At 40.5% G+C, this 18976-nt stretch overlaps 3 protein-coding genes across 6 annotated transcripts; 1 reads left to right on the plus strand and 2 right to left on the minus strand.

Annotated features, from left to right (window-relative positions):
• Positions 1 to 4814, minus strand: trmo (tRNA methyltransferase O). 2 transcript variants are annotated; one of them, XM_083984309.1, is made up of 6 exons: positions 4640 to 4814; positions 4396 to 4538; positions 3193 to 3367; positions 2471 to 2628; positions 1308 to 1862; positions 1 to 523 (listed from the first exon to the last, which is right to left on the minus strand). In XM_083984309.1, the coding sequence occupies exons 1-6, from the start codon at positions 4726 to 4728 to the stop codon at positions 288 to 290; spliced, it is 1356 nt and encodes a 451-aa protein (XP_083840435.1). In that variant the 5' UTR covers positions 4729 to 4814; the 3' UTR covers positions 1 to 287. The 2 variants fall into 2 exon arrangements, with proteins under 2 accessions (XP_083840435.1, XP_083840436.1); XM_083984310.1 differs by having other exon boundaries at positions 4396 to 4534; positions 4640 to 4769.
• Positions 4815 to 6126: 1312 nt separating this feature from the next.
• hemgn (hemogen) lies at positions 6127 to 8418 on the minus strand. 2 transcript variants are annotated; one of them, XM_083984360.1, is made up of 4 exons: positions 8248 to 8418; positions 7778 to 7868; positions 6726 to 7360; positions 6127 to 6622 (listed from the first exon to the last, which is right to left on the minus strand). In XM_083984360.1, exons 1-4 carry the CDS (start codon positions 8309 to 8311, stop codon positions 6516 to 6518), a joined length of 897 nt encoding a protein of 298 aa, XP_083840486.1. In that variant the 5' UTR covers positions 8312 to 8418; the 3' UTR covers positions 6127 to 6515. The 2 variants fall into 2 exon arrangements, with proteins under 2 accessions (XP_083840486.1, XP_083840487.1); XM_083984361.1 differs by having other exon boundaries at positions 7790 to 7868; positions 8248 to 8414.
• Positions 8419 to 10394: 1976 nt separating this feature from the next.
• On the plus strand, positions 10395 to 17998 carry anp32b (acidic (leucine-rich) nuclear phosphoprotein 32 family, member B). 2 transcript variants are annotated; one of them, XM_083984339.1, is made up of 7 exons: positions 10395 to 10952; positions 13488 to 13637; positions 13729 to 13851; positions 14419 to 14611; positions 14915 to 15039; positions 15131 to 15197; positions 16828 to 17998. In XM_083984339.1, the coding sequence occupies exons 1-7, from the start codon at positions 10899 to 10901 to the stop codon at positions 16908 to 16910; spliced, it is 795 nt and encodes a 264-aa protein (XP_083840465.1). In that variant the 5' UTR covers positions 10395 to 10898; the 3' UTR covers positions 16911 to 17998. The 2 variants fall into 2 exon arrangements, with proteins under 2 accessions (XP_083840465.1, XP_083840464.1); XM_083984338.1 differs by having other exon boundaries at positions 10884 to 10952; positions 16831 to 17993.
• The last annotated feature ends 978 nt before the right edge of the window (positions 17999 to 18976 follow it).

The raw sequence follows: 18976 nt of genomic DNA on the forward strand, positions 1-18976 counted from the left end.
TCATTAGTAGGCAGTTTATTTTTATCTGAAGAAACGGAAAAAATAAATGACACATGAAGAGCTTTTAAACCTGGTTTAAACAATTATATAAAACTGTTACCATCATCTGTCTGATTTTAGGAAAGGCTAACTGATTAATCTAACAATCAAAAATAGATATTTGTGAGCAGAGAAATAATCTGGAAATATCAAGGTCAGCGACATTTCACAAGCTCTTTTTATTCTTCTTTGTATATTATGCATATAAAGTGACACTTATCCAGCTCCAACAGGTTCACAAGGGTTTCTTACAGGGCGACAGGCTGGCACTCGACAGGTCGGACCTGGAGCACCTCAGCGAAACCCTGTCCGAACCAGCAGGTGATGTCGGCCGTGTCCAGGGTGAAGAAGAAGAGCTTGTCCCTGCAGCGTGTCCTCCTGTAGACCGACCGTGGGTCTGCTGACAGCACTCCTCTGATGGCCGCAGCAGCCTCGTCGGGACCGCGCAGAAACTTGAACCTGGGTCTGACGCTTTCAGCAGGACCTGTGTGTGTAGTATACAAGTTTGTTTGTTTTCAGTAATAAATGACTGCTTTTATATTTATCAGCGGTAACGGCGCCCTCTTGTGGAGAAAACGATACAAAAAAACACTCTTAACCCTCCTGTTGTCCTCCTGGGTCAAGGAAGAAAGGATGGAAGGAAGGAAGGACGAAGGACAAAGGGAAAGAAGGAAGGAAGGAAGGAAGGACAAAGGGAAAGATGGGAGGAGAGAAGGAAGGAAAGGTAGATGGAGGGAGGGAACAGATTGGGTCAAAAAGGAAGGAAGAAGTAAGGACGAAGGGAAGGAAGGAAGGAAGGAAGGAAGGAAGGAAGGAAGGAAGGAAGGAAGGAAGGAAGGAAGGAAGGAAGGAAGGAAGGAAGGAAGGAAGGAAGGAAGGAAGGAAGGAAGGAAGGAAGGGAGAAGGATTGTGGAAAGAAGGAAGGGAAAAGGGAAGGAAAGAAAGATGGAGGGAGGTAACAGATTCGTTCAAGGAAGGAAGAAGGGAAAGGAGGAAGGGAAAAGGGAAGGAAAGAAAGATGAAGGGAGGGAACAGATTCGTTCAAGGAAGGACGAAGAAGGAAGGAAGAAGAAGTAAGGACGAAGGGAAGGAAGGAAGGAAGGAAGGAAGGAAGGAAGGAAGGAAGGAAGGAAGGAAGGAAGGAAGGAAGGAAGGAAGGAAGGAAGGAAGGAAGGAAGGAGGAATTGGGTCTATTTGAGCCAGAAGGACAACAGGAGGGTTAAGCATCACTTATCAGTCACACATACAGTGTTGTGAGACAGTCTTACCTGACAGGTGTGCAGGGAGGAATCCAGCCAGCTCCCTCTCAGCATTAGGAGTGAAGCGGACCTCCAGACTGGCAACAGGAGGCTCTCTGATCCAGCCAGCAATGGCGCTGTAGGACTCCTCTCCATAACAGGGGCGGCCCACTGTCGACTCCTGAGGTTTGCTTATTGAACAGTCTGAAACTTGGTCCTCGCTTTGACTAAATTCACCTTGGGTCACGTAGGCCTTGACCTCCTCCAGCACCCCGTGCAGGTTGCTGGGCAGGGAAAACTGAGCACTGACTCTTGATGAATCTACTAAAGGGGTATCAGCTTGACTCACTTGGTTATTACAATCGGTCCTTCTTCCACCTATTAGGCCTGACTGTGCATCTGTTTCTGAGTCTTCATACAGGTCCTCCATAGCAGTTACATCTGGCTGGTTTGTGCTTTGTTCATACGTCTCTGAGTCCATGTGAATCCTGGTTTGGGGGGAGTCGTACTCTGGGATGTAGGGTTTGATGTCCAGGACTGGGGTGCCTGCAATCATGTCAATGTCGGACAGGTGTACTGTGTCACCTAGAAAATAAAGGCAGGGAAGTTAATAATGTTCCTACCAAGCAGAGTCAGTTGTTTGTTTCTGCATGCAGGTCCTCACAAAGACACAATTAGCTATATAGTGGCGAGCAAAAGTAGCAAGTGAAAGATTAAATGATCTCGAAAAGGCATAAAGTTACAGGTGATGCATTCCCTTTACATTTTAAACAATACAATTTTTTTTATTTTCATCTTTCACATTTTCAAAATGACATAAAAGGAAAAGGACCCGCAGCAAAGGTTTGGGCACCCTGCACAGTTAGTACTACAGTAGTAGCACCCCCTTTGGAAATCACAGCGTGTAAATAGTAAACATCTTGTCTGATGCCTTAGTCAAAGTTAACTGAGCTCAAGTCTGGGTTTCCTGTTATTTTGCAGGGTGCTGCTTTTCCTCTTTCATTCTAAAGTTGTAGAAAACAAAAATAATACTCTGATATTGCTTAAAATATTGCAAAAAGAGTGTTTCATGTTTAACCATTTAATCTTCCACTTGCTTACTGTAACTGTTCACATTAACAGAAATTTTAACCAGGGGTGTCCAAACTTTTTCATGCCACTGTATATAGACACATTTGGTTGATACTACTCACCTACGATCTTATCAAGTTTAGCCAGAGTTAGACCCAAGGCATTTGGTCGATGCGGACTGCGTGTGGAGTACACACCAACTCTCTGACCGTTGAGACGAGGAGGCTTCACTTTGGCTTTGTAACTCAGGTGCCCATTTTTATGAAAGAGGAAGATGATCCTGTAGAACAGGGACAATGCAGAAACACAGATGTCATGGAATAAATGTTGGATCCAAATGTCTAAATATACACAGATGGTTCTGTTGAAATTGGGTTTTGAATAAATCTTAGGTCCACAAGTGATTGATTATGTGAGTTTTATCCAGCCCCCCTCATTGCTGCTATCAGGCATAATAAACATTCTTTTTAAAAGCCGAAAATCAAGTTGAATTTTAATGGCCCTAACACAATATTGGTCTCAAAAGGCTTCATACGCCCACATTAGACAGGAAACAAGAACCCTTCTCTCGACCAAGGAGAACTCATGATAAGACAGAAAGACATTTTAATGGATTTTGATTCAAACCACAGTGCAGGTACATTACTAATTTATAAATAGTTTTGCATACACTTATGTCAGCCACATTAACCCTATTAAACCCACAGCGACTTAATATGACAATTATCCTAATATTGTTCCTTGTGAGACAGACGACAATAATACTTTTTGTTGACAACACCACACAATGAGCTGGACAGTGTAAGTTATACAGATAAACTAGGCCAACCTCTATGCGACATACCAGACATGGGAGTACTGCTCCAGGCCCAGCAGAGCGTGCTCCGGGTTATTGAAGACGCTCTGCTGGATGCGCAGTTCGGCTCTCGAGGGTCCACAAATGGTGGGCTGTCTGGGTGTCCCATTCTTCACCGAGAAACAGGAACTGATGTAACCGATCGGGACCGTCTGGATGTTTCCTGTAATGGTTCACAGTTAACAATGATGTGTTTAATTCACAACATGGTAACAACACAGAAACATGTTACATAAACGCACCAAGCACTTTCATTCCTGTGTTGCACCATAATTTATCCTTTGTTGGAAGATAGATACCTGTATTAAGTTGTCAACATGCACACTGAGAACTGGGGATTTTTTTTTCCTAAATATATATTTCAGTGTCTAAGTGACTAATAAAGAAATCAAATACATGATAAATTAATAATAGTAATAACCAATAGTTGAAGTTTTGACTTATCTTTACCATACGGAGCACCTTTGACACAGGAACATTTTTACCTACACGGCAACGCCATGCAAAAATAGAGCAAATGGATAAGGAGGGTCTATTCTTATTAAGTCCTCACAAGAAAATGTATAAATAAAATAAAAATAAAATAAAATCTACTCATTACAGTTGTATGCTAAGGGGTATTCCTTGGCAAAAATTTGTTAAAACACATACAGATACCTTCACAGCAAAAAACACAATATAACAGGCCTTTCTTCAAATTTACTTTTCTTTGTATGAACTTTATAAACACAAACAGTAACAGTGCCATGTGGCTTTGCAGAGATTAAAGCTTGCAAACATTTTTTACAGCCAACTTTCACCCAATTCTCTCTGAACATAACTTGAAGCTCTGAGGTACTTCAGTTTGTTTCTTGAAGTGGTTTTAACGTGGATGTTGTGGTCCGCTCTGGATCACAACAAGCCTGTTCACTGTCCTGACTGACAGTAGGAAATTTGCATCTCGAATATCTGATTATATATCCTATCTTCCCTCGACATCATCAAAGATCAATATTTTTTTTATCTGCAAGATTGACAGGTTGGCTGTGATAGGGTCACTGAGTAACTGCCACTGTTTCCCCTCCAGTACATGTAGTAGTATGTAAGTAATAAACATTTGAAGAAAGACTTGTTTTGTATGCTGCATGGTTGGTGTTTATATAGCAAAACGTGTAATTTGCCTAAACATTTGCATACAGCTGTGATTATTACCTTGCTCTAAAGCAGCCTGAGGTGATGCTGCTGGTGTTTGTTGTTGGTCTTTGACAGCTTCACTCACTCCAATCTTGGAGACAGCAGACTGAATGGATATCATGTGTTTGCGATTAGCTCTGACTGCGCTGTCCAACATCTGCCTGTTGGAAGAACACAAGAGGATAAGAAAAAGTCAATAATGTGTTAAAAGGACAAGGACACGTACAGATGTTATGGTGACACAGGCTCAGTGCAATACTACCTCAGGTTCTTGATTTCTTTCCTCATCACAGAAACCTGCTGCTTCAGTTTATTGGTGTTCTCGCCGCAGCAGTCACACAGAGGACTCATGTTAAAGACAGAAAATGTGACAAAAAAAGAGCAGCTTTTTGGGACCTGCTAACTGCTAAAGAGATAAAAACACACAGCACGTTAGCGACGCATGCGGGAGTTCCTCATTGCGGAAGTAGTAGGCTACCATGGATGTATTATATTAACGTAGGCTACACGTTTGGGTGTTTTATAGTTGGCCAACCAGGAGCGTTTCACGTGACAGACTATGGCTGACAACACAATGAAAGACTTTTTTACGCAATTCATCGCATCCTGTTCATTTAGGAGGTTTGTATTTAACAACATACGCGTGCTATTACACAAAATCCACGTGTGCATGTCGCAAAAGCCATTGATAAATATGCACTGCTTACGGACCGCTGTAGTGTAGCTTATGTCAGCAGGGGGCAGCCAAGAGTCATTTCATCTACTTTTTTTTTTTTTTTTTTTGACTAGCTTTATTGATGAATACAAAACCAGCACATACAAAACACAGAAATACACAATTAAAAACAGCCGCTGGTGGAATATATCATAGCACATACTGAGGTACTTATACCTTTAGAGCAAAACGTTGCATGGAAATTAAAAAAACTGCACAGATACAGAGTTTAAACACACCGAAATCACCCAATATACATGTATTGTTGTAGATGGAATACAATAGTGCAACATTAAAATTGTGTATGTGCTCATGCATGATTGATAACAATAAAACATCCTATGACATATAATATGACATGACACTACTAGTGGTCACTCTGCTGCATAATGAGTGCACTTTGCTTATAGAAGTAGGATACTAATACTATTATTTTTGCTTATAGGCCTAATGGATGTATTGCTGTATAAAGGATAAACTTACAGACTACCAGCAAAACAGTTTTGCAGACAGGGAGTTGCAAAGGGGCCAGATGTTTGGCTCACACATGCCTTAGCAAACAAAGTACAAATTACATAAAAGCACCAGTGACATACAGGTGAAATGCTGTTTGTCAGAGTGACACTGTGCACACTATATGCAGTAAAAGAGATATAGCCTACTTTTTAATTTCATTAGACAGTGATAAAGGTTTGCTATTGGTCTGTTCACATTCACCAGTTAAAATTTGGTCGTGGTTACACTTAAATCCATCAGGTAGAATTAATCTTTATTGTTCCTGCAAATTTCCCCATTAGAGTAAAAACAAATACAAAGTCTGGATGTTACAACAGGATGTCCTCAGAAAAAGAATACAGGAATCAATGACAGGCCCAAAATCAAAATTGGATTGATTCATGTTTGAGACTGTCATTAAGACAGCTAGTCTCAAACGGGGAATGAAAGTATAAAATCATTTGATCATATTTTTCACATTTACCATTTACCCACTGAGATGAGTGGCTCTGGATGACATAATAACAAGCAGAGTCTGATGATGTAAGCAGTGTATTTTATTAGGTGAAAAACAACTTTTACAAAATTCGATCAAATAAATGCACAATTACAAATACATCATTATCAGTGATTTGTGTCATTTACCTTTAAATAAAGACAAGCTTAATTCGCTGATGACTAAATGCAAAGTACAAAATGAAATTCATGAACTTAGCAGTGAAGCGCAAACCAAAAATAAATAAGCATACAGGTTTGGTTTGAATTTATACAATTTTTCAAATAAGAAATGCACACACTCAACACTCATCAGGCTGCACACTAACCAAAATAACACTCAGATACAAACTGTGACAGAGTAGGACGAAGTCTGGCTTTGTATGTCCTGAACTGGGGCGGTATCTGAAAAGTGTATTTTAAAACATTTGAATTAATTTCCTGGGAAATACTCTTGTGGCAGAGGCGGAGAGGACAAAGTTGGAATCGAGAACATTTTGTTTTGTTCGGGTACGTTGACCAACGGTGTCTCACTCAAATCTAAAAAAAAAAAGACAGACAAACAGCACATAGTTAATAAAAAGAGAAAACATTCATTTTATCAAAACCTTAATTGTCAGAAACTCTTAAACCACTTCCGTACCATTTACACCTTCATCAGCTCCTTGGTCTTGGTATGGATTGATGTCTTCCTCCTCATCTGGGCCCAAGTCCTCAATCAGGACCTGGTCCAGGGCCTCCCTGCCTTGTGACTCTGTGTAGAGGGTCTCCACCTGGGGGGGAGCAGGAGCTGCAGCTGGAACAGGTGCTTGGGACAGAGCTGGGACTTGAACAGCATCAGGATCTGGAGCTGAAGCTGAATCCTGGATGAGGATTGGAGCCGAATCTATAACAATACCAGAAGCTGGGGATAAAACAAGAGCTGGAGTCTTGTTGACTGGATCTGGAGAAGTCAGATCTGGACCAGGAAAAAAGCTTTGGGGAGGTCCAAACAAGGGCACAGAAATAAGGCCAGCAGGGGCAGCAGGGGCAGCTGCTGGTTGCGACTCCAGCGTGTCGCCTCCCACGGCGAGCAACGGGGTCAGAGAGCTCAGTGTTTGACCTGAGATGAGCCCTGCGGGTTCAGACACCACCACTACTGCAGGAGCTTCCTGAGCAACTGCCGTCTCCTCCTGAAAGAGGGATATCTCCAGCGTGGGATCAGTCTTCCTGGGCCTCCCTCTCTTCTTGGTGCCACTCTTCTCGCTGGCCCTTGATCTTTTCCTCTGGCTCTCCACCCTGACAGAACAGAGTATTGTAATCAAGCTCAACAACAGTGGACACTGATACAGCTCTTTGTAATACTTTTGCAAAGCTAATAGTACAAAGTCCTTGACCTGGCTCTGAGGCGTCAATAGAAATACCAGAGCAACCTTTGGTTTCCTCTTGCTCCATATTCAATATAAAGTGATAAGCAGCTCAGGTGCTGATAATTCACAGTGCTCTGTAACATAGACAGTCTAATAACTCAAGCTCTGGTAAGAAGTCTTCACTAAAACTGTGTGAGAAAATGTATTCAGAGTGTCATTCGGCCGGTGTAGGTTCTTCAATTTGTAGAGTGTCTAAGCTAAGCCAAACACAGTTACTCCAAATGAGCATGGCGGTAGGCATGTGGGTCACTTTGCAAACATTGACTGTGCTTTTCAATAAATTTACCCCAAAACCCACTGGTTAGTCTCCTTCTCCTCTGCTTCAGCCTTTCTCTTCCTGAGAAGATCCCTGTCCCGCAGCCTGCGACGGATCCCACCTTTAAAACAGAAATCCATGCAAACAGATCATGAAAACAAGTCAAAGACACACAAAGCAGTATCTGTAACACTGACTTGTCAATGTAAGGCTACTGGTGACAGCCTATATGGATTATAGATAAGTTATTTTTCTTTAGCAAAACTCTGGCAGGTCTTTGATTGAAACATTTTTCTCACTTGGTTTTAAAATATGATTATCCAGATGAACAAAACCCTTGTTTGTAGTGGGGCAGATTAGATGTTGACAAAAATATTTCTGTGTCTGAGTTGACCAGACTGTATGTAAATGAATAACTGCATCACTAAACTTTCCACTGTGGAAATTTTGGTTTTTGGAATACCTCAATTCAAAGAAGAGAATATATTTTTGAAAATTACCTTGGTCCTCATTGGGATTTTTATATTCCGACTCCTGTTTCTCTTGTTGCAAAGCCTCCTCCATTCTGAGTCCTTGTATGAATGAATTCAGCTCATTGAAGGCGCGCGAGCCCAGAAGAGAAGACCGAATAACTTCTGACTGTTTTCTATTCCCACCCCTAAATGAATTATCTGGTTAACCATTACCATAGTGCTGGGAGAGTTCTTGCAGCTTCGGTCTTATCATATTTGTAAAGCTGGAGGAGTTGGCACAGGACTGACAGAGAAAGAAAAAAAAAGAAAAAGACTGGACCAAGTTGTGTGGGCAGTGCATGATAGGGATAAAATGCACTAGGCCAATATACTGTAGTATATGTAGTTATGGAGAAAATATATACCGTTTTTTTTTTTTTTTTTTTTTACTTCTGCTGCTAAGTATATGTAAAATGTTTTCACTCACAGAAGACTGCAGAGGCACTTTTCTTTTTTTGAGGGTCATCTGTCAAATGTTGCTGTTGCTTAGAAATTATATATTTTACATTGACTGGTTTGTCAACAATGTCTAACATGCATAATATTGCTGAAGGGTACAAAAGAGTTAAAGAGTTAAATGAAGATCTGAATGTGAAACAAGGTTATATTCACTTTGTGTTGCTTTCTGCAGTAGGCCTAATGCAGAAATGATTAACAGTAAGTGTTTTTTTCCCCTTGTGAAGCGATATCTTTTGTAATACTTGGGGTAAACCACGAAGTTGAAAAGCCATTAAATGGCCAGAGACCAAGCAAGAAATCCTGTCATAGACTATAGTAAGGGCATACCCATGTTATCTCTCAGATGGAGAGATGCTCGGTTGGGGTGTGTTCTCAATCTTCTCACAGCACATTGAGCGCTGATGTGTGTGTTTGAGCCACACAGTGAAAGAAGCTGTCCAGCAGAGTAAATAACACCCAACCGCCAATTGCCTCCAACACTGTGGGAGAAACATGGAGGGTCCTTTGTTAAATTCACTTGCTTGTGTATTGAAGGAGCTTCTAGTAATCGACACACATTTTCTGAAATTATAGTGAGAAAAGGGTAAGTAATTGCCTGATAAATGTAATTCATGTTTGAAGTCTTGCAGTGGAAAATATGCTCCTCCACTTATATTCTCAAGCTCATTCTGCAAGACAATCTCCCTGTCTGAGAATTAAAGTGTGATTTGCACATACAGACATTTAAACTATTTTGAACATCTCAGATAATTGCCTGTATTAATTTTCAGTTCAGATCATATAGGCTGCACAAGGTTAACTCATCAGCTGATAAGTTCAACAAACAGAAACATGGACTTCTTCCAAGTATTCCCATCTTTGCAAGTGGGTGATTACAAGTAAACGTGTAATAATAATAAATATGCTGCCACTCTCACACACCCCTGCTGTTGCACAATGAAATTCAACTTTGAGGGATGTCAAAGGAGATATTACAGTGCCATCTTCTGGTGCTCCCTCTAAACTACCAAACATTGATTTAAAAATAAAAGAGAGTAATATACTGTATACAGTGTGTGTGTGACATGCACAGGGCCAATGATGGCATTTGGCTTATACTGTAGTCCATTGACAGTGAATATGGTGGGTGTACAGAAATATATCTAAATGATATATTCATTTGTGCAATATTTGTTACTATGCTACGAATCTCAAAACAAGACCCTAACTTGTCAAACATCCAGAATATAAATGCTGATTCATAGTTCACTAAGAAAAATCAACAATGCATAGGCTACTCAGTGGACTCTACCTGAGGGCTCTGGTGTCTCAGGAAGTCAAGGGGGTTGGGAGTGGAGGGGTATCCAACCCTACCATATGCATGCACAATGCTCTCTTTACTGCAAACCAAATATACCCCCTCCTTTCCTCGCTATGTGTCCAAACAGTGTAAAGAATCTGGCATTTATGAATAAACAGAGCACAACAGTTTTTGCATTATGCAGTTTATTGAAAAAGTAAATCTCACAATGATTACAGTGTCTTCATTCCCTGGACTATCATAAAACAAAAGATATTTTGTTTTTGGAAGGCAACAGGTTTGAGTAAAAAGATGAAATCTTTGAGACGATGGGCGTTCGCCATTCTTCATAACAGAATATGAGACAATAACAACAACATGGCGTAAAATATCTACATCAAACTGGGGAGGTTTTCGACTAATCAAACTTAATTAGTCAGACAGATAAACAAAAGTTCGCCGTTTGACCGACTTTTCTTTTTGACGTCGAATGGGTTTTTTGTGTTTTTACGTAAAATGCGCACGTGCTCTGCACTCATTTATTGAAAATAAGTGAGCAGACAGACAAAAGGCTCTTGTCTTCACTAAATAGTGTACAGTACTTTCCTCGCAGAATTAAATTGCACCATAGGACTGTGTCGGGGCAGCGTCATGTTTTGTGACTGCAATGGCTTTAATAGAGGCGATGGGCGTTTCTGGACGCAGATGGCGCTGTTGAGCATATATTTTGTTTCAGTCCCGTTTCCCTCCATGGTTGTCTCCTCTCTCCGACTAACTTAGCGTTTGGCTCAGTTCATTATACAGTCCTATATTCTCCCTCCATTAGGGCATCTCTTGCCTTTGGACTGAAAGATCCCACCTAAAACCCAAGAGAGAAAAGTTTCACTTTCACAGGGGCAAGATGGACATGAAAAAGAGGATCCACTTGGAGCTAAGAAACAGGACACCGTCTGATGTGAGTCGTGCTTTTTTTAAAAACCAACCCTTAGTTTTCTGGCTAGCCTCTTGCTTGCTAGCTTAGCTTGCTACTTTTTTTTGCTTTGCGAGTGACCTGTGTGGCTAACGTAATGGTGACCACATGGGCTTTAGATTATCTTTCTCGTTTATAATAGGGCGGAAAACACTCGCCATAACAAGCTTATTAATCCTCCACACTGTGCAGGATTGGGCGTATAGGAGGGGGAAAGGAAAGGAGACGAGAAAAGCTATATTCAATCGTTACTTTGAAACGGCGGAGTCCTCAGCTTGCTGGCATTATTGCAGTGCTTTAACCGTTTCGCAGCCTCCTTGGTCAGTGGTACACACGATACAGCTCGACTCCACCGTGGTAGCACATTTAGTAAACTTCTTTTTACGCTGATATATTAGGAAATTGGCTTCCTGCGCCGCCGCGTTTGGCTATTCACAGTAGAGCGGTATATTTTATACAGACCTTGGAAGCCATGTTTGCTGCTAGCATAACTGCTAAAACGGGGGTCTCTCTCTTCTTTTTATTATTATTATTTTCAAAAATCCACTTTATAACTTCAAGGCGTTTCTGCTAAAACCGAGTCATGTCTTGAAATTTCTGTACAGTGCGTTAACGTTAAAATATCCAATGGCCAGATTGAGCAGCGACAACACACACAAAAAACAGTCACTTGGTTCACGAGTCATCCATACCTTGACCACTTAAGCTGAACTGTTACTCTATGTACCATATAGCCAGTTGAAATTTCCACACAAAACCAATGCAAGCAAGCAGCCAACTATTCCTGTAATAATCTTGATTTGCTTTAAAGCCACGTTTTTAAAAAGCTGTTGCGATCCGTAAGTTTTAAAGGGGGTGTGCAGCGCAGCAAGATAATTCCCCTAAAATAGAGCGCGCACACACACGCACATACTTGTGCAATAGCCACGTTACCATTTCATATCCATGTATTTACACTAGTGTAAATATTGCATACTTGTTTAAATGAAGTCTGTTGAGTCAGAATCGTAAAGACAGCGAGCAGCCCCCTAACTTAGTATTTTGTTCCCGCCATATTACCCCCTTCGCTACACTGATCAAAGACAACAAAATATGTCCGGTTGTGGCTGCAAACACCGAACACAACTACCCTGCCATTCGAACGGCCGTTTAAACAGAACTCGACGCCGTTTTGAAATTAAACGTTTCGAATTGTTAGCCCCAACGGCTTCGTTCGTGAACCGAAGAGACAGACAGCCTGCTTGAATGACACGGGGATCCGGCGCACCGCGCTTGATGCGTGGGCAGCCAAAAACTCGACGGTCGGCGTTTCCCCTGTCGACCCATGCACGAAATAAAAACAAAATTTAACATCGAAAATAATGTATGTAATGTGAAAGTAGCTGAAATGAACTCTTCCTTGAAAAAAACATCACTTTTCGCCATTGAAGCGTTCAGAGAACTGCATACTGTATCTCGGGGATCGCCATGTTGTCATTCTGTCGTCTTTGAAGCTCTGGGAGAAAGGAACGGTCTCCATCTTTGTTTTTTTGTTTTTTTTTTCTCTCTACTAAATTTCCGTTCTCAATATATTTCCTTCGCCACTTCGACCTGAAAACGATGCAGTTACCCTGAAACAAACTGGCAATATCGGTCGTTCGCTCGACGACAAGGAATATTCCACTTCCCAAATGAAAGCTGGTTTAACGGAGAGAAAAAAGAGACTCTTTACTAAGGGTGTATTCGCAATCCTTTCCGTTGCTGTTGGGTTGGCTAATGGCGGGCGGACAGACAGAGCTGCTCTCTAGCTGCTCCTCTACCGCACGGCAGCGTTTAAAAGGGGGCAATGGCTAGCCTGTAGCGAGCTAGCTCACAAAAATCATTGCATTTGTCATTAGTGACTGCATCAGCAGCACCAGGCCATGGGGAGAGAGACTTGCTTTGCTTTGCTCTTCCTCGTCTCAAAGAAATCAATGCATTAACTGTCGTGCCCGGGTAAAATAAAATCAAGCACGCAATGATGCGAAGTGTTTTAGTTGGAGACGCAAGTGTCCATTTCGGCGTTTTTAACAGGAGAAGTCGTGATCTTTGACGTTTTACAACAACTTTTTTTTTTTTTGCAACGTTTTTGTCCATCACTGACTTGCGCAACCAGTGTTAGCTTTAACTGTCTCAAACTAACTCCGCCTTCAGACTTGTTTTTCTAATATTTTTACAGAAACTACAAAATGCCTTTAATTACTTTGCACAAAGTCATTTTGCAAAACAACACCCCCTATTAAAAACGTTTTGATTGTATTGTTCCCAAGCTTGTTTTCTCGGTTTTTACTGACAAAAAATACATTATTTTATTTTTTAGAGAGAGAAAGATAAGGGCCTATAATAAGTATCTTTATAAATATATATATATTATTTTTTTTTACATGTTTTAGAAAAAAGTTTAGTTAAGAGTGAAAAAGTATCGGTAGTTTCAGGAAATGCATAAATCACAGTAGATTAGATATTTTTGTTTATCTGATGTTATACTTTTCTCTGTTCCAGGTACGAGAACTTGTCCTTGACAATTGTCGATCAGTTGAAGGAAAAATCGAAGGCCTCACAGCTGAGTTTGTCAACCTGGAGTTCCTCAGTTTGATAAATGTTGGCTTAATCTCAGTTTCCAACCTGCCTAAACTAGGAAAACTCAAAAAGGTAAAAAATAAAATATGTTTCACCTTCATTCTTTTATGAGAAAAGCTGAATTCTGGGGCGGGAAATAATCTTTCCTTCTGCTGTGTTTTAGCTGGAGTTGAGTGACAACAGAATCAGCGGCGGCCTCGATGTTTTAGCAGAGAAACTACCCAACCTCACACATCTAAACCTGAGTGGCAACAAATTGAAAGACATCAGCACGTTGGAACCATTGGTATGTGTTTCCAGTCTTGTTGCAAGCCAGATGTAGGTATCGCTCCTCATACAGTACAGGGCATATGAAAAATGAATTCATACCTTGATACCTTGTCTGTTTTGTTATTTTAACTCATGCTACTTGTGGTACACCCACTCGTCGTATTGTAAAGGCTAATGCAAGCTATTTTGTGTCTCTACAGCATACAAACATTTACCATGTGGCTACAAATCTGGATGTAAATGTCAAAATAGTTGTTTTTACACTGCATCACATCACATGAATGAAGTGAGACTCATCTCCATCTGATGTTCTTCTATTTAGTGGTGCAGGAAATTGCAGCTAGACAAAATAATCAAATGTTTATATTTGTCTAATCCAGATAAATAATTTTTTTAAAAGTTCATCTTTTTGATGCAAAAAATATGCAAATCCAACTTTGCCTCTGGATCTTTACTGTTGCTGATAGACAGCACTACCCACTACACCAGAGATATTAAGAGGCATAACTAGCTCAGTGTAATTGGTCACTTGTCAACTCAAGACATGTCATCGTCACTTACCTGAACTGTATTTAATCAACAGAAAAAGCTGGATAACCTGAAGAGTTTGGACCTGTTCAACTGTGAAGTGACAAACCTGAATGACTACAGAGAGAGCGTGTTCAAGCTGCTGCCTCAGCTCACCTACCTGGATGGTTATGACATGGAGGACAGGGAAGCCTCCGACTCTGACGGAGAGGTGGACGGAGACGGCGTAGATGATGATGAAGATGAAGGTAAGGAATCGCTTTCATAGTGTCCAACGACTGATTTTCTTTTCTGTTGAAAGGAGCTAGAAGCCTAGGTTTTTTTTTTTTTTTTTTTTTTTTTTAAGGCAAGGCTGTTATGTTGCTAAATAGAAAATAAGAATAGCATACTCTGTGTACTTTGATATTTTATCTATAGCATGGCTGCTTGTCTTCAACTTGTTTTAATAGAGATAAAGATTTGCTTCAACGTCTAACATGCAGTGTATGTTTTGATCTCAGCGTTATTGTGTTGTCTCTGATTGACCGATCGTTTTTGCTTTTGTGTTGCAGAGGGAGAGGAGGAGGAAGATGAGGACGGAGAGGAGGAGGACTTTGATGAGGAAGAGGAGGACGAGGAAGACGAAGAGGAGGTAGAAGGAGAAGAGGATGACGATGAGGTCAGCGGAGAAGATGAGGTAAAATAAATTATATATATATAATATATGAATATTTTTGAATGATTCGTGCTTTTTCTGTTTTTAATTTGTTTAATTTTTATTTACCAAGGAGGAAGACTTTGGTCAAGATGGAGAAGTTGATGAAGAGGATGAAGATGAGGATGAAGATGAAGACGGTACGTAACCATCTCCCAAAAGAGCAACTATACATCTAGTTTTAGCTTGAACCTCAAACACCTACATCTACAGTTAAGTGCTTCTTGACTCTGTCATGTGAACTCATAGTCCGATTACAACTCCAAACTCTCCACAAGCTACAAAGTTTCTTCAAGAGCAGGAAGTTGTTTCTTTTTTGGTCTGGAGGACAGAATTAACTAGACTTTACACTGAGAAAATTGCCACCACAAAGAAGCCAGCAAAATTAATAGCATTATAAATCACCCGTTCGATTAGAAACTAAAGGTGTATTTAGTGCCTAAAACCTTTTGTATGAAACTAACATTCCTCCAATTTACCAATTTCTTTGTAATCTTGATGATTAAAAGTGAAAATGCTAAATAATTCCAAACAGTAAAAATAAGCATTATTGTTTTGCCCACTCTGGTAATCAAGTGTGGCGTGTGTGTTTGTGTTTGTGTGGGCAAAGGTCGTTGGTTGGATTTATTTAAGCTGCAGTTGTCCAGTTTTGGAAACAAAATGGATCTGGTATTAATGAGAAGATAAAGGTTGAGCGTCCTTTAGTTTTTGAGTTTTATTTGGACACGAGTTGCAGTTTTAAACAAAACAAATGTGTTTAGATCATTGACACACGTTCAGGTGATGGTATTATACAGTATGAGGCAGCAGCTCACAGCCAGTTCTTGAAGTCAACATGTAGCAAGAAATCAGTGAAATAGTAGTGAGTAACTTAAAGTGAAGGCCAAATTGCGATGTTTAGATACAGACGGCCAGAGTATCCATGAAACAACAAATCTTTTGGTCGTTCCCAGTATGCAACGGTCAGTTCCTACCAAAACTGCTGGGTACTGACTGAGAGTAAAGGGTGGGTGTTACCGTGGGGATAAGATGACATCACAATGCAGGTTTTGCTGGGACATCAGCATTTATGTGGATCTTACTTTGACATGAAGTACCTACCTAAACAGACTAAGTGACAACAGTCTTCCCTGAAGGCGGTGCTGGATTTCATCAGGACGATGCACTCGGCCACTTGGCAAAAATTGTTCATACAACTAGTTGAAGGTGTTGCCATGGCCCCCCAATTCCCCTTTGTATGTCTTATATCTTAGTCAGAGAGGGTCTGCGGCATGAGCTGGAAAAACTAGTCCAATCGAAGGAAGCCCCTCGTCACAACTGTCAGGATGTCTATGGATATTCTCATGGTCAGGATTAACATGGTTTTCTGCTTAAATCTCATTGCACGTTTCCACGGGACACATTCGGCGCTCTTGTTCAGTCCATACTTGGACCAATCAGAGGTGTTTTGGTTCGGCAATGTTGTGGCTGATCGAGTAGCTTACACTTTATTTTAAGCTCCTTATCCTGTAACATTATAATGTGTAGTCACAGTGAAACCATTCACACAAAAAGAAAACGCCATGAGTACCTCATAAATAATACTTTAAGTCATCATATTTTCTAAAACATGCTGCACTTGAGTTGTGTGAATGAGATCAACAGACCAAAGTGATTTCATCATGAAAATAATTGTCAGATTAATCAATATAAAAAAAAAAAAAGCTCAACTGCAGTGCCAGTGTGGCGGTCTCGTCTTTTACTAAACACTCCTCTCTTTTTTGTCCCAAGAAGCAGAGACTGGCAAAGGCGAGAAGAGAAAGCGAGACCCTGAGGACGACGATGAGGACGACGACGACGATGACGACGATTAAGAGCAAAACTGAAAACAAGAGCCTACCGAGTTACCCTTCTTACCCCCACAAACCCGAACGTCCGCCCTCTTACAACTCGCACCGCCTTTGTAATCCACGTCTCCCCCCCCAGCTCTGAGCTCTTTTAACGGGGCAAGACTGTACCGGATGGGTGGGCCGAGTGGAGCTGCCCCCTCCCTCCCCAAACCTTTTTTTCTTCCCCTCCCCAATGGAACTGAGAGCCACCCAACACCCTCCACCTCACCTACCCCACGGCCCCCCGAGGTTCTCAGGCAGCCCACCACTCAGCATTCCACAATTTCACTGTCGACCCCTCTTTATGTATTCCCGTGTGAGAACTTTGGGACTGGTATCTAGTTTTGGGTCTGTGCTTTTAATATTTTGTTGGATGAATTATTTTTTGTTGTTGGGTTTATTATTTCTCATTTTTTGTCTTTTTTTTTTTTTTTCTGTTCCTTATTTTTCCCAATAAAATTATTGCTATAGCAGCTGTGCAACCAGTGAGCCATGATTTTTAGTGTGGCCGCCTGTTGCACAAATCAAGGTTGTAGCTACATTTTTACTTTCTGTATGACAAAAAAACAACTTTGTAAATAAAATGTTAACATTTTGTGCTTTTCTCTCTTCCTGCCTTGCTTTTCTCATGCTCCAAAATTAACGTAAAGGGATGAAATAATGGCCAAATGGCCACTTTTTTTCATTTTTTTTTCATCCGTCCCTTCTGCTGTTCAGCTCTCAACTTGTTCTCTACAGTGATGGTGACTGTATAACAAGTCCACAGGAAAGGCTTTGTGTCCAGTCTTGAAGATAAGTATGGATATTTTAACAAGTTCGTCCCATGCCAGTATGTATGTGGAAATAGCAGTTGCATGCTGTTCATTTCTTCTCTCCATACTTGCCATGTGGAGATCCTATTGCAGTGAATCCATTGTGAGAGATGGTGGGACAAAATCCACAGTCTGTTCTGTTATTCACCAACAGCTAATACTCTACTGTATAAGGCCTTAGCAGCCTGAATTAGCTAAATGAAGTACGCTCCAAAGTCTGTCATGGATGAGATTCTCTGTTTTAGTAACTCAGCAAGAATAATTTAAAAACGACTACTGGAGAGATTAAATAACTCAATCCCCAAAACTCTTTAGCTTTGGTTAAATACATTTTTTTTTTTGCACAGAATGAAGACTGTGGATCTTGTCTACCATCATAAATATTGAAGAACAAACAGGAACAGATCACTTCATGGCTATAATGGAGTGGAAAAATTAGTGATTCCCAACCACATTTTTGGCTTCCTGATGCAGTGTCTGCTCAGCACATGTCTTTGAGCTGTGAGCAGGCAAATGTTTCCAGGCCTCTGCATTTGAATATTTTTGTATAGGGATGAAAAGTTAAAAACTACAAGAAAGATAGAAATTAACTTATTTGATGTGAAGCATGACCTGATGCTGTATCTTGATGTCAGCATGGGTATTAGTTGGTTACAGCAAACGATAGCTGAATGCACAAGAAGCATCTGAGTATCGTTTTAAGACAGACCTGAAAAAATATACCTATTCTTATCTATTCTTTAAGAGTTAACATGAGTAAACAAGTATCTTGTAGTCTGCAGTGTATTCTGTAACAAGCTGTAGTTTTGATCCACTCCTACAGAAAAAGTTATATAACACTGAGCTGCAGAGCACTGGTCTGTAACCTTTATATTTAACATTAAGCCCACAAATGGCAACTTAACTATTACCCTGTTTTTGAAGAACCAATAATTTCTTTTTAAGAGTTTATGGCTGCTGGTTCGGTATAGAGCTCATTTTTATATTCTGATCACAAGCCAGACAATCATGTACAGATGAAAATGTTTGTTTCAGTCAACGGTTTAATTGAGGAAACAGTTTTTGTAAGAAAAATAGTGAACTCTGCCCTTATATTATTAACATGTGCAACTGAGTGAAATGTTTTCTATTTTATTTATTTTTTTGTTTCAGTGGTCTGTGGTCTGATTTACTAGAGAAGGTCTACAAACAGACAAATTGATTTCCCAGAAAAATTTAATTGTACTTCATGTGATTAAT

This window comes from Trachurus trachurus, assembly GCF_905171665.1.
Source record: "Trachurus trachurus genome assembly, chromosome: 1".
Lineage (NCBI taxonomy): Eukaryota > Metazoa > Chordata > Actinopteri > Carangiformes > Carangidae > Trachurus > Trachurus trachurus.

Coding starts and splice junctions, on each gene's coding strand:
- anp32b (XM_083984339.1), top strand. CDS start 10,899: ATGGACATGAAAAAGAGGATCCACTTGGAGCTAAGAAACAGGACACCG. Junction 14,612..14,914: donor AGATGATGATGAAGATGAAG/GTAAGGAATCGC, acceptor TTTGTGTTGCAG/AGGGAGAGGAGGAGGAAGAT. Junction 15,198..16,827: donor TGAGGATGAAGATGAAGACG/GTACGTAACCAT, acceptor TTTTGTCCCAAG/AAGCAGAGACTGGCAAAGGC.
- trmo (XM_083984309.1), bottom strand. CDS start 4,728: ATGAGTCCTCTGTGTGACTGCTGCGGCGAGAACACCAATAAACTGAAG. Junction 4,539..4,639: donor AAAGAAATCAAGAACCTGAG/GTAGTATTGCAC, acceptor TTCTTCCAACAG/GCAGATGTTGGACAGCGCAG. Junction 524..1,307: donor CCTCCCTGCACACCTGTCAG/GTAAGACTGTCT, acceptor CTACACACACAG/GTCCTGCTGAAAGCGTCAGA.
- hemgn (XM_083984360.1), bottom strand. CDS start 8,311: ATGGAGGAGGCTTTGCAACAAGAGAAACAGGAGTCGGAATATAAAAAT. Junction 7,869..8,247: donor AAATCCCAATGAGGACCAAG/GTAATTTTCAAA, acceptor TCTGTTTTAAAG/GTGGGATCCGTCGCAGGCTG. Junction 7,361..7,777: donor ACTAACCAGTGGGTTTTGGG/GTAAATTTATTG, acceptor CTGTTCTGTCAG/GGTGGAGAGCCAGAGGAAAA.